This window comes from Hemitrygon akajei, chromosome 14 (assembly GCF_048418815.1).
Source record: "Hemitrygon akajei chromosome 14, sHemAka1.3, whole genome shotgun sequence".
In the NCBI taxonomy this organism is placed as follows: Eukaryota; Metazoa; Chordata; class Chondrichthyes; order Myliobatiformes; family Dasyatidae; genus Hemitrygon; species Hemitrygon akajei.
Window position 1 is genome coordinate 15,901,459 of NC_133137.1, and position 14,261 is coordinate 15,915,719.

Here is a 14,261-nt window from a genome sequence, read left to right on the forward strand (position 1 = left end):
ACTATCGAGTGCAAGGACAAGGACTACAGTGTGAAAGGTCCCACCACTCCCACTGAACCCAGCCCCACATGCAGCAGAGTAGCTTGTATATATATATATATATATATATCACTTCCTTCAAAGATCATGGATCCAAGTCCATATACAGTAAGAATGCAAGAACACCTTCACCACACAGGGAGAAGCAGCTTAAAAAAAAGAGGCATCCCACCAACTTCTCAAAGGCAAATGGAGATGAGCATTTAATGGTTACCAGCAACACCTGTACGTCATGGATTTTTTTTAAAAATGTGCGAATGCTAAGTATCCAAGTTACCTGTTATGATCTTGTGTTCAGCTTGGTGTCTTTCCTGTGCCAGAAGATATCTGTTCCACAATCCAACTATCCAAGGGCAATTTCGAACAGCCCGCTCATGTGTAGACAGAACCAAATCTTTAATCTTCAGTTGCCTGTCCTACAATGGCATGGAGGGCAAGCCAATATGCAGACATCAGTAATGAAGAAACAAAGATAATCCATCCTTAACTCTCTTTATAACATACTTCTTACAGACATGAAGGCAATCCACCTCATTTAGTCTATGATAAATGAGGAAACAAAGCTTTAAGAATCGAAGCACTGTTCAGTCCAGCTAAAAGTGGGCCAAGCAGAGAGGGCACTGAAATGGTGTGGGCAGTGAAGTAGAGCACTCCATACTGCACTGTTAAAAGCAGATCAGAGAAGGGTTGAGAATAACATCAAACAATAAATTAGATCACACAAGAACTTTGTACACAAAACAAATAAAAAAGGACTTGGAAAAGAGTGTCCGTACGTACTGTAACTAATGCTGGATGAAAGACTTCAATCTAAAGAGTGTCCAATTGCACTGGGATATTTTGTAGTCAAGATAAATTCAGATACTCAGTTGGGATGAATTTTATGAGGATCAGCAGATACAGTAACAACTGTTCCTTCCATAACATGAAGTACCAAGCAGTTTACTTTAAAAGCACCCTGATATTTGTACTTATTAAACTAAAGCATACCACTGTCCTTAAGTTGTTTAGGTTAATTAGGAGAGCATATCATCCTTGTGCAGGTCACAGAGCCGCAAGATATTTACTTACAGAACCAGAAGACCATGCTGCCCATCTTAATTCATCCATGAAAAAACAAATAACTAAATGGAACTTGTTTATACAAATAGTTTATTTTGCCAGAGGGTGGTGAATCAGTGAAATTCACTGTGCAGACAGCTGCTGAGGCCAAATCATTAGGTATATTTAAAGTGGAGGTTGACAGATTCTCGATTAGTAAGGGTGTCAAGGGTTACGGGGAGAAGGCAGGAGAATGGGGTTGAGAGGAATAATAAAATCAGCTGTGGTGGAATGGCAAAGCAGACTCGATGGACTCAATGGCCTTAACTCTGCTCCGTTGTCCTAAGCTGAACACAGAACATCCCAAAGTTCACAAGGCCACATAAGGTATATTTGGATAAATAACAAAATATTGCTCAGTTAGGTTTCAAAGATTGCCTTAAATTTGGAAAAAGAAATAAGGAAGCAGAGAGATTAACAGCTAGTGGTGAAAGAATCATATTCAGGAATGACCAAGAGGCAAGAGCAACTACAGAAAAACAGATCAAGTCTGAAAGAGACAGGGTGTGCCAGCCATGGATGGATTTGAGAAAAAGAATGGCTTTTTTTCTGTCAGCATCGGTCAAGAAATTCAGCGATGAAGGATAAAGAGCAACTGCACTAGTTAAGGTACAAGTAGCAGAATTTTGGATAACATCAAGTTTAGAAAGAGAAGGCAACCCCAGGATGCAGACAGACATACTTTATTGATCCCGAGGGAAATTGGGTTTCGTTACAGTCGCACCAACCAGGAATAGTGTAGAAATTAGCAATATAAAACTATTAATAAAAACCATAAATAATTAAATAATAATAAGTAAATTATGCCAAGTGGAAATTATGCCATTGGAACAATCAAGTAAAAAGTGCTAACAAATGCATAAATTAAGGTATGAGCAGTACATATGCTGAGGCAGCTGATTAGAGGTGGCTGGGAGGTGTGATCTTAAGGATGGTAGAGGTCATTAGGTGATACAGTATCACAGATCTACAAATTCGTGAAGACTAACACAAATGCTCCTAAGCAGTCAGCTTTGTCACCTTTTCCTTACCAAGTACTGAGTGTAGCGTGCCCAAAGATCTGGCACTAAACAGTTCTCAGACAGTGCCCGTTCAAAGGTGATCTGAATCCTTGCTGGGTCTCCCTCCTTCATCTCAAAGTCAATGTAAGCCTGAAACTCTGCCAGTTTTGGAGGATCAGCTACCAACTGCAACAGAACAAGCAAATGTTATTTGGAAAATATGATATCCTAATTTCCTTTTAGCTCTTCCCTTCCCAACAGTACTTCCAGGTGAAGTAGCAATTTATTTGCACTTCTTTCAATCAAGTGTACGGCGTTTGGCTGTTATAATGTGGTCTCCTCTACACTTGACATGGCACATGCAGATGGAGCGAATGCTTTGCGAAGCACCTCCATTCAGTCTGCAGGGATAAGTCTGAGCTTCCAGATTCTCCATCCCACTCCCCTCCACAGGATCTTCAAACTGAAGGTTAACTCCGTTTCTCTTCCACAGAAACAGCCTGGCCTGCTGAGTGTTTCCAGTGTTCTCGGTCTTTATTTATAATTCTAATTGTTTCAAAAGCAAGATGGATTTGAATACAGTACAACCAATCTGTAGGGCTCATTTACACGCCAGCAGTAATCACGTTAATATACACATCGTTTCATTTCTCAAATTATGAATCATTTCACACCAGTATTGTCAAAGGAAATCTATATCATCTGGAAATAAAAGTACCAGAAAATCAACTTGCATATTGAAACAGAAAATCAAATGAGTGCAATGGGAACAATAAAAAAATCAAGTTCAGCTGTGTTTCTAAATTCCCAGAAATACAGAATGAACCAGGTAATTGCATCTCAACTCCAAATGCAAAACGAAAATGGGGAAGTAACTCAATATTACAATTATCACAGGCTAATCTAAACAGCCTTCAGAGATGCATAAATCCACTTTCGATATATTTGTCTTCATTTCCGAATGCAAAGAGTACCTCTGCAAAATGTCACTAAGATGGGAAACATTCAGGAATTTTACGCCTGAGAAATAGCAACACACATGATTTACCTTACTGAATATCTAATATTCACATATTTAATATGTAAACTAAACCAATCCCTCAAATACAACAAATTGAAGTTAGTCTACTACTCTCCTGACACGATCCATTAAGATTATGACCGACTTATAATCCAATAGCAATTTTCCCATTTGGTTATCTGTACCTCAAGTTTAGGTTTCAAATTCATAGTTAATCTGGCAGCAATTGCTATCTGTGGAAGAGCATTAAAAATTTCTTCCACTCCCTAGAGGCTTAGTTCTGATTTTCAGATAATACTCTTTAGTGCAAGATTCCCAATCAGTAAAAAATTTCTACTACTTTATAGTTCACTTTAAAGTTTAGGAAACTTCAATCTAACTATCTAAATTTCAGGGAATAAATGCTGGTTTGTGTCATAATTTAACACTTGGGATCCAGGCTGCATTCAGGTAAACTCATGCTGCACTCCCTTCAAATCACCCTTTGTAAGGTGAGGTTGCTAGAACTGCTCAACACTTCTCCAGGTGTTTTCCAAACAGGAATTTGCACAGCTGTAGTATAACTTATAGTCACTCCCACTGCATCCACCTCAGATTAAAAGGCCTTCTTGATTAACAAATGTATCAGTCAGCTCCAGAAAATAATCGATGGACAGATACCCACCCCCACCTCTGTCTCTTCTCCTTTCCTAGCCCACGCCCTCAATTGCCAATTCGCTGCATTGCTTAAAGCTTTGCAGTATGTAGAAAGTACTGAGTTTTGTCCCTTTTATGTAAATTTGCATCTCTACACATTAAAATCCAGTTACCACCATTTTTTCCATTCACTTGAAGAATTACACTTGCTCTAATTGATTCCTTCCAAGTACATCACTTAAAATGCTACCTATCTTTATGTAATCACTAAAATTAGACATCTATACAATTTTCCATCTCTTCATCTCAGTATATACTCTGATTATTATAAATAACTATAATTTCCCAAAGCTTCTTTGATTTGGGAGCCATTCTTTTACATTAGGACATTGTGGATGTCACCTCTTCTAATAAAGATGAATGAGATACACGAAGGAATTGTTGATCAATAACCGTTCCAGAGACCTTGGCTCTAACCTTACCAATCTGACTACATGCCCATCATTCCTCCTGGCATTCTGCCAAGTTCTGAACCAGCCACAATTTTTTTCTCTCAATTATATGATCTTTAGCTTTAAATAACAATCTCTTGTAAGGGAATTTATCAAATGCCTTCTAGAAGTTCACACAATTAACATCATAAGCATGCTTCTGCCAACTAATTTGGATGCTTCTTCAGAAAATTAAATCTGTCAGCAATAAATTGATGCTAGATTCACTGATCAGCTGAAAAATATCTGTTCATTCACTTGATCCTTAATTACATACACCAGTAATATTGGGATTATTGTCCACCTCATTCATCTTTATTAAAAGAAGTGACATCCACAATGTCCTAACCTAAAAGAACAGCTCCCAAATCAAAGAAACTTTGGACATTATAATTATGGGAATTGCAAAGTTCTTATCTCCCGAGAAGGAATAAAACAGAAATGGCAGCAGATCTCAGCCAGTCAAGCAGCACTGTAAGAGAAAACACTTAACTGGGTCAAGGACCCTTCCTCAGAACAGTTCTGACGAAAGAGTCCCTGACCGGAATTGTTAACTTTTTCTCTTTCAGCAAAAGCTGCTTGACAGATTGAGTTTTTCCATTTTATTTGTTCTCCTCAGAAGGAGTAAGTGGATTGAGATCCTTTCTAATGCATGTCAAAAGCAGCACAAGAACCTTGCCAGCCACAGTGAAATAAAATTAGTAGTCGAATGTTCTCCCAATCAAATATTGTAAATGGAGTGCCACCATTTTGTTAGAAAGATGTGAACCTTCAGCAGGTGTTCAGCGGCTCTAAGTTCCATCCAATGCAAGTTTCTTTAATTAGATTATTTTCTATCACATCTCAAAACAAAAAATTTTTTTATTTTATAATACATTTTTGAACACAGTTTTACATTACAGAACTTTAAAGCAAAACTAACTCAGGCTTAATTCATACCAAAGCTTCTTCAAAGGGTTTGCGCTTTTCCATTTGCTCCAAGGCCTTCTTGTACGATTGTATCACAGATTCGCTAGGTACCTCGTCAGCCCATGTCTCGTATTCAGCATATGTGGATTCCATGTCTATTCAGAACATAGATAACCAGCAATAAGCATGGGTGAAATAAATACAGCTACACTTAACAGCGAAATCTAAAATGCTCTTTTTGCAAAAATGTTAAAGCTCCAAAAATAACATTAAAAGTACTTAAAAGTTAAAATAAATTTGTGGCACATAGTGAGATGAGTGATGGAACTAAGCCGAATTCCCTTCTGAAGAGCCAGCACAGGCACAACAAACTGAATCACCTTTTTGTGCTTTCTGCCTCTGATTTAATAAAATAATCAATATGTATTCATTTGGGAAACTAATTTGCATTTTACTGAACCTCTTGTTATTAAAGCACAACAATCTAAGACTCAGCCAGATGCAAAGAGAACACTTCAGCATTACACTTAAAAAGATCACTGTAGTCCTTCACAGAGCTGTAGTAATACGATTACGGTACTTTATTAGGAGAGCAGAACAGAATACAAGTGGCCAGGGCTGGATTGTACTGAAGTTTCAATACCTGGTAGTCTTCATGGAATGGTACACATCATGCAGAATTCTCTGGCCTAGATTGCAGGTGCTTTATTTTAAGCAAATGCAGCTCATTCCAGGAGAATTGGGGGGGGGGGGGGGCATACTGATTATGCCATTCATGAAAAGTGGGCTAATGGCACAAGGTTGTTTTTGTACCTTCTAATAAAGGCTGATCAACTTGAAGATAAAATATTACACGTTTCACATTGCATTCTGAAAGCAGAATCCTCATCTTTTTTTTTTAAGGATGGCATTGTGAAGCAGTTAGCTCACAGCTGCCTTCAATTCTACAGGTGTACAATGAAAACAATCTCACTGGCTCTCCATTCTCTTTTGGAGCATCTAGACAATAGCAAAACACATATCAGATTGCTGTTTATTGATTAAAACGACATTCAGTACTAACATCCCCTCAATGTTAATTGCCAAGCTTCAAACCTGGGCTTCTGTATCTCCCTCTGCAACTGGATCCTTGGCTTCCTCATCCAGCGAGCACAGTTAGGATCACTGATACCTCATCTTCATGACAATCAACACAGGAGCAAATCAAGGTGTGCATAGCCCACAGTTCTACTCACTCCACACTCATGACTATGTGACTAAGCACAGCTCAAGTGGCATCTATAAATTCGCACTGCCATTGGTAGAATCTCAGATGGCAACAAGGAGTCAGGCAGGAGTGAGACAGATCAGCTGTTGAGTGGTGTTGCCACAACAACCTCACACTTAACACACAAACAAGAGAAAATCTGCAGATGGTAGAAATCCAAACAACACACAAAATGCTGCAGGAAGCCAGCAGACCAGGCAGCATCTATGGAAAAAAGTACAGTCAATGTTTCAGGCCAAGATCCAGCATTTTGTATGTGAACCTCGCACTCAACATCAGCAAGAACCGCACTCAATGATTCGGGAACAACTTCTGCCCCTCCATCATCAGATTTCTCAATGGTCTACAAACCCATGAACATCAGCTCATTATTCCTTTATTTGCACAATATTCATTATGTAATTGATAGTAATTTTATGTCTTTGCACTGTACTGATGCCGCAAAACAATAAATTTCATGTCATATAAGACAGTGATAATAAACCTGATTCTGAATTCTGACCTTTTGAACTTGCAGGTCCTCCTGAAGAGTGATAAGTTTCAAAGATGCATTCTTCTGTTCGCAACTTAGCAGCATAAAATGGGCAGAGCCATGGCTAATGCAGTAATAATATAGATAAATACAATGTTGTTCACGTTAATCCCCCAAGAGGACCACAACCTTGTCGTAGGGTGTGGAAGCTGGCAAACTTCAATGACCCAGAGAGATATATTGGCTAGAGTCAGGGCCTTGTGCTTTGACTCTTGGTAGGGTCACCCATGCCAAACAGGTCAAAGGGTGGAGGCCAGACTAAGAGCAGTTCTCTGGTCCTCCAGGTTCAGAGTTCTTCAATCCTGGCTGGTAAAAAAAATGTTACGGAAATAACAAAGAAAACCTTCCTTGCTGCCCTAAACACCAGCAGTGTTACAGGCAGTAAGTAAGTATCCACTTTAATATGCAAAACAAAAAGGCAACATACTGTATTATGGTGCTAGGTTGGGAAGGTATGCAAGCAGACTTCAGCGATCAGTCACTAAAAGCAATACTGGTAGAGCAAACAGTATGGATTGAGTTCAGGAGCAAAGATGTCTTGCTGTAATTATGCAGGGCCTTGGTGAGACCACATTTGGAATAGTGTCTGCAGTTTAGGTCTCTTTCCCAAAAAAAGCTATTTTATCAAACAATGCAACCAAGATTCACCATATAATACTTCCACTGGCTGGGAGATATAGAGTGCAGTGTCTCAGTGTCAGGAGATTTAAGATTGAGAAGAAACTTCTTCACTCAGCAAGCTGTGTACCTATGGAACTTGCTTCCACAGATGTCTGTATGAGAAAAGTTGTCAAATATATTTAAGAAACAGATGGATAAATTTCTAAATGCAAAAGAAATAAAGTTACGAAGATACAGTGGGAGTATGGTATTTAAATTTCTGTTCTAAATATGAAAGATTCATATCTGCCTAATAGGCACCCTACACAAATTCTACTTGATGCAAATATTTCTGAAGAAAGCACACTTATCCACACACAAACTAAAAGCACTTTACCAAGCAAAGGGATAGTCAACTGCCTCTTGAAGAGTGTATGTACTCGGTCGAGTTGTGTTTTCATCATTTCCTGCTGTTCTGAAGTCAAAATGGTACCAGGTAAGGGCTGTCAGAGGGGAAAAGAAAATCATGTAATTCATACTAACAACTACTGGATTTAAATATGAAGAACTTAATTGAACATTCCAGAATATTCCCATTCTTAAACATTTTAAATGCCAATAAATTTTACTTAAAATGGTGTAACATATCAGAATTTGACAAATTCAGAAGACAGTTCATTCTACCCGTGACATATGGTCCCTTCAAAGCCACAATCAATACTCTTTCCTAAAACACTAATCATGCTAAAATACTGTTCTGTTTTAGCATGAATTCCCTTGCTCTTACGCAGATAATGGCAAGAATGAACTGGCTGACATGCCACTGGATTAGATCTGAGTAACAATTATCAATCCAAAACTCATCTATCATTGCTCATTTCAACATTGCTCACCCTAAATCCAAGTTCACATCAACTGTGAAATGCACTGGGAACAAGGATACACACTGAAATATTACTACAGTATATCCATAGTTCTGCTTTAAAAGTCCTATTTTATGACACTGGCCAAGTCTTCTGTGTGGATAATGGACAAAATTTTATTCCCATTTCTTCACTAAAGGAAAATTCAACAAAATTATCTAATTGATAAAATTAATGAAGCAATTAATTTAAAAATTGTGAAATCAATAGTGAATTAATGCCTTAAAGCAGAAAACACTATTTTATCCATGAAAATTGGGTTCATGTCTTATGCTTGGATTTCATGTATCCTCTGTATCAGGAATAAAATAAGTTAGGGCAACTTCAACTGACTTTCTAAATAACAAAACACAAATTAAGCAATAATTTTCTATTAATTGCTTTTGCTTGGATGGAGTGATATTACAGCCACCAAAGGGGTCTATGATCAACCGTATACAATGGAGGGAGATGTGGTTAAACAGGCACAAACTGACTAATAAAAAGCTAAAACCAAACACCAATGCTTATCATCCCATATATGCTACAGTAATTGCTAACTACTTTTAGCTGGTTTACATCTACCCCTATGAGAAATAACACACAAACAGCTCCTGATATGTTCATTGAGTTACATTTGCTTACCTGTAAAGTTCCTAAAATAGCATTTTCAAATTCTCTAAAGGCCTCCCAGATTGCTAGTCCTTTTGTCATATGCAATCCAACAGCAGTTAAGGCTCGATCAAATATCCCACGAGCTCGCTCAATACCACCTTGCAAGCCAATCCCGCCAATGGAGTATTGTGCATATTCCAGCCATATCTCAGGACCTGTATTTAAAATTTGTTAATTAATGGTAATGTACATTAACACAGACCGGGGAATAGGACATGCATTTTTATAGCTAAGTCTTAGTGAAGACTAGACGTTTACAAACATGGAATTATTCCGTTAAAAATGTATCCAGACTTCTATCTTACATATGGGTAGAATGGCTCCTTCAGACAGAGCACATATTTTTGACTAAGAAACTTCAGATTGGTAGTAAAACATCGCCATGAAACAGAGAGTGGCCCTTTGTGACTGACCCAACAACTGCTAATTCAATCGTGAAGCAATGTGCTCATCAGTGTTACATAGATCCTAAAATTATGTTATGAGCAAATTGTTCAAAACAGCTTCATCTGCTTTTAGCAGCAGTGTTAACTGAAACAAATTAACACTGCAGAAAGGAACTGTAGAGACAGCACTAAACTTCCGTACACTGATATCCCATGATATTACTTCAGGAAGGAGTTACAGAAACATGAAGGCACATACTCAATTACTCAGAAACAGCTTCTTCCCCTCTGCCATCTGATTTCTGAATGGACATTGAACCCATGAACACTACCTCACTACTTTATTTCTATTTCTGCACTACTTACTTAACGTAACTCTTTAATATATACTTAAAATAACTAACAGTTTTTTTCTCTATTATTACGTATTGCATTGTAAGTCTGCTGCAAAGACAACGAATTTCACAACATATGCCGGTGATACTAAACCTGATTCTCATTCTGATTCTGTTGGGGATTCTTACACAGCTTGTTCGTCTCAGTTATCTGAAGATTTCCTGTATCTGTAGCTGCATTTCTGCCATTGTGACAAACTAATGAGTATCAAAGTGAGCAAAGGAGAACATGACAGTCCCATTATATACACCAGATATATACAAGAAACTACTATGACACAGGGACATTACATCAAATTTAATTATTTATCTGCTCTAAACCAAATGGACATTTCATTTCCCAGTTTGTAATTACACAGATTTGAATTCAGGTTTATTCAAGCAGATTAATCTTAAATAGAAAGCTATACTATGGCTCGAACTTATTTAAGTTCGACACGACGTTAATAACCCCAAGATCTCTTCATATCTCCACTCAGGCATGTTTCTGTTTGGCCAACAGATGAGCTCTTGTTCAGTCATTAAGTCGAGTCCAACTCTTCGTGTCCTCACGGACCATTGGGTTTTCATGGCAAGACACAGAAGTAGATTGCCAAACCTTTCTTCCGCGTAGATACTGCTGCTGCCCAGGTTGGGACCCAGCTGGGTTTGAACTCAGAACCATCTGCCTTGCAGTCCAGTGCTGATGTCACTACACCACCAGCCCTACTGACGAGTGCTAACTCAAAAAAAGAGCTGTGACACAGAGGAAGCGATTGTCCTCTCAAATTCATGTTGGTCCCCAGCAGAACAATCCCATTACTCCCATGTCTCCTCTCTTTTTCATCTGTGACTCCTGAAACTTGTTCTCTCTCACCATCAGGTCCCCTTTGATTTTCTTGCCTCTTCCCTACACCAAAGGAGTACTCAGTTAACTCATCAGCAAATCTTCGAGAGGTGAGAAGAAACTGGGAATTCCTAGGGGGACGCCAAGCCATAATGAGGAGCAAATACAAACTCCACAGAGACAGCACGAGGTCAGGATTTTAGCCAGTTCCCTGGAGCACTAACTGCTGTGCCACCATGCCGAGAGGCTCCTACCTGAGAATCATGGATGGAACTATAACATAGCAAATTGAGCAACTTACAAATATAATCTTTGATGGCCCTCTCAAACAGTTCATACATTTTCTCTCGGTCATGTGGTTCTTCAGCCATTCGAATCTCATCTTTCAACCAGTCCAGCCAAAGCTCTGCAGAAAACAACATTTATTTACCGTACTTTCTTAATACTCCTAATACAACAAAGCAAAGTCTTCCCAAAGAAAATTATTCATAATTGTAAGAGTGATAATTGATACATTAACAGTAAAAACAAATAAAACTACAATAGCAAACATGATTCACAGCTACATACAATCTAAAAACAAATCACGAACTACTGATAAACAATTAAAACTTCTTCACAGTGTAAAAGCTAATTTTCTACATCTTCTAAGAACCAAGCTGGCTTACAAATGTTACAAAGAAAGCCTGCTCCACGTTAAAATATCTCAAGACTCAGCTTTCAGTACATTTGCAATCATATTACCTTCAGTAAGTGGAAAAAGTTCACTCATCTTCTGTCGAGCACTCTGCAATTTCTCCAGCTCACCCTCCTGGCGTAGCAATTTAATTAAGTCCACATGACAATTGTAGTCATATGCACTGATGGAAAGCTGACAAAAAAGCACAAGTCACCATTACCACTAAGCCCAAATATCAGCCAGTGCCCTAGTGAGTACAGACTTGTGCGTAATTTTATTTTACAGTCTAATATACAACTCAGGTGGCGGGGTGGAGATGCATTTCTACCAAAGGACGCCTGCAGGTCACCCTTGAGCAACGTCTGCTTAGAACCCCCACACGCCAAATCTGGATCACGTGAAACGATGAGAGCAGGTTGTATAAGCAAGCCGGTGCAAATCACAAATCCTAGTTATGCAGCAAATAACGCCAGGCAGACAATCTCTGAAGAGTATTGATTATGGCTGGGGTCGCCTGTCTCGTAAAGACACTGCCCAGAAGGAGGCAATGGCAAACCACTTCTGTAGAAAAATTTGTCGAGAACAATCATGGTCACAAGACCATGATCACCCATGTGATATGACGTGGCACATAATGATGAATGTACAACTAACAAAGGTATATATAAATTGTATGATCTTCTAAATAACTGCAGCTCGTGAACACCACAAACAAAACTGCAGAAAAATGTAAGTAATATTTGCTATTACTTACACTAGCTTGCAAAAATCAGTAGAGTGGTAACCTGGCAATGGCCAAGAAGGAAGTCAACTATCCCAGGGTATGGGGATTTGGCTTCCTTCTTGGCCATTGCAGTTGACAACCCTCTGAACAGCACACTCATTGCACAAGTAGTCTCATATTACAAAATCTGCAGTACTGTTATCTAAGCCAAGCTTTCATGTCTAGTTATTAGTGAAGTCACTGATCCCAGTGAAGTTGTTCAACTCCAAGCATGATAATGAATTCATTTTCAGTCCAGACTTCTTTATTCAAGCTAAGCTACCAAAATGATTTATTATGATATGTAAGCATTGTAAGCCATATTACAACAGAATTACGTACAAGCCAAACAGGTAAGACGCAAAGATGTGTGTTCACAATTTTCACTATCCACTGCACATACTAAGTATTTTCTAGTAGCAGTCATGTTTACCAAAATAAATCTTATTTTGCCAAGTATTCAGAAAATCCATTATAGGAAAAATGAAAGGGGGAATTGTTGGCAGTAAACAAAGTAACAGAAAATGCATATAAATCAGCCATGATGGACTAGCAGAGCAGATTTGATGTTCTGAAGAGCCTAACTCTGCTTCTAATCTTATGACCTTATGGAAAAACTCAGCAATATTTGATTTGAATAATCCTGTGTATGTAAAATAAATCCTGTCACCAGAATGTCTTTTTAAATACTTCTGTTCCTATGCCAAAACATTTTACTCAATTTTATGATAGTCTTTTAAGCAACTTCATGCAATCAAATCATTAGCGAGGAAACTTTGTACTGGTTAATTGAAGCAAATTGCACAATATAAGTCATCCATTCTGTTTCGGGCAGTAAAGAACTAATTGCAAAAGGTTGCCTGGATTCTAGTTCGCAGGTTCCCTCTAGACCAGGCTTCCCAATCTTTTTTTATGCAATGGGGCCTTGCCATTAATCAAGGGGTCCAAGAACCCCAGTTCTAGACTGTTCTCTGCATTCTCTCAATTAACAAAAAAAGTATTCAATGTATATAACCTACAATGCTGACAGAGAATTTTATCAAAAATAAACTTTTTAACAGCTTAATTTGTATCAAGAAGTCTAGACTACAAAGAACTTCATTGAATACATAACGTGGACTAATTGCAAATGGCCACAGCAATAAGAGCACTGATAACTCGTCTCTAATGTCCTGCTTAAATTAAACTTGCTAAATTCCACTATAATACTATTTTTTAGAACTATTTTCATTGTATTTGTCACCTGAGTCATCAGCTGCTGAAAACCAAGAAGACCTCAAAGAATGGGTGAAGTATCTAGATGACATTTATCATTCAATCGTAACCAATTACCGTTAATATAAAGAGTGGATTCATCCCAGGTTCATTGCAATATTATTAAACTCTTAAAAGTATTACATCGGGGGTACACTGAAATGGAGAGTTCTACAGTTCCGTGTTTTTTTTTAACTGGGCATCAAGACGTAACAAGTGACAAGAGCATTATTTGTGTTTTAAGACAATTCCTTCTGCTCTTTTATATCTTCTGTCATCGCCTTGATTTCCCTGAAAGGTGGTGAGAAGTTGTGCCTTACTCTTACAAAGAAAGGTACTTTTGCAGGTGAATAATGTAGCTGAGCCACAACAATCTTCTTTAAGTTTAGGGCTCAGTGACTGACCCTTCAGGGAAGTCACTCGTGGGAAGGGTCCCGGGTTTCAGGCATATTTCGTGCTTCATTTCCCTCCTGCTCTGGGGAAGGCAATGAGCGGGACGGGAAGACAATTTAAAACCCCGCCGACTCCAGCTCCGGCCTCCCGCCGTGTTCCGCCGCTGCGTCGGCCTCAAATCGCACCTGTTCCTCCAGCCGCTGGATTTCGGCTTCGTTTTCCTGCTCGTCGTCAGAGGAGTCCTCCATTTCCTCCGCCGAATCGCTCGCGGTTCCAGGCTCCATCTCCTCGGCCTCAGTCGCCCGCCGCCGCCCGCTGGTCGCCATCGCGCAGGCAAGGGTGGCGAAGCTCGCTGCGCCCGATCCAAGTCAGGACAATCTTTCCTCCCCAG

The 14,261-nt window shown here is 38.9% G+C and overlaps 1 protein-coding gene across 1 annotated transcript in view; it reads right to left on the bottom strand.

The window, feature by feature from the left end:
• sart3 (spliceosome associated factor 3, U4/U6 recycling protein) overlaps positions 1 to 14,261 on the bottom strand; it is a 42,881-nt gene extending 28,620 nt beyond the window's left edge. Inside the window, exons 1-8 of the mRNA XM_073065520.1 lie at positions 14,056 to 14,261; positions 11,526 to 11,652; positions 11,083 to 11,187; positions 9,145 to 9,329; positions 7,995 to 8,100; positions 5,229 to 5,353; positions 2,172 to 2,327; positions 317 to 455 (exon numbers count right to left, since the gene is read on the bottom strand). Of these exons, the coding sequence (XP_072921621.1) occupies positions 317 to 455; positions 2,172 to 2,327; positions 5,229 to 5,353; positions 7,995 to 8,100; positions 9,145 to 9,329; positions 11,083 to 11,187; positions 11,526 to 11,652; positions 14,056 to 14,196 (1,084 nt within the window). The 5' untranslated portion in view covers positions 14,197 to 14,261. The remainder of the gene's footprint in view (positions 1 to 316; positions 456 to 2,171; positions 2,328 to 5,228; positions 5,354 to 7,994; positions 8,101 to 9,144; positions 9,330 to 11,082; positions 11,188 to 11,525; positions 11,653 to 14,055) is intronic.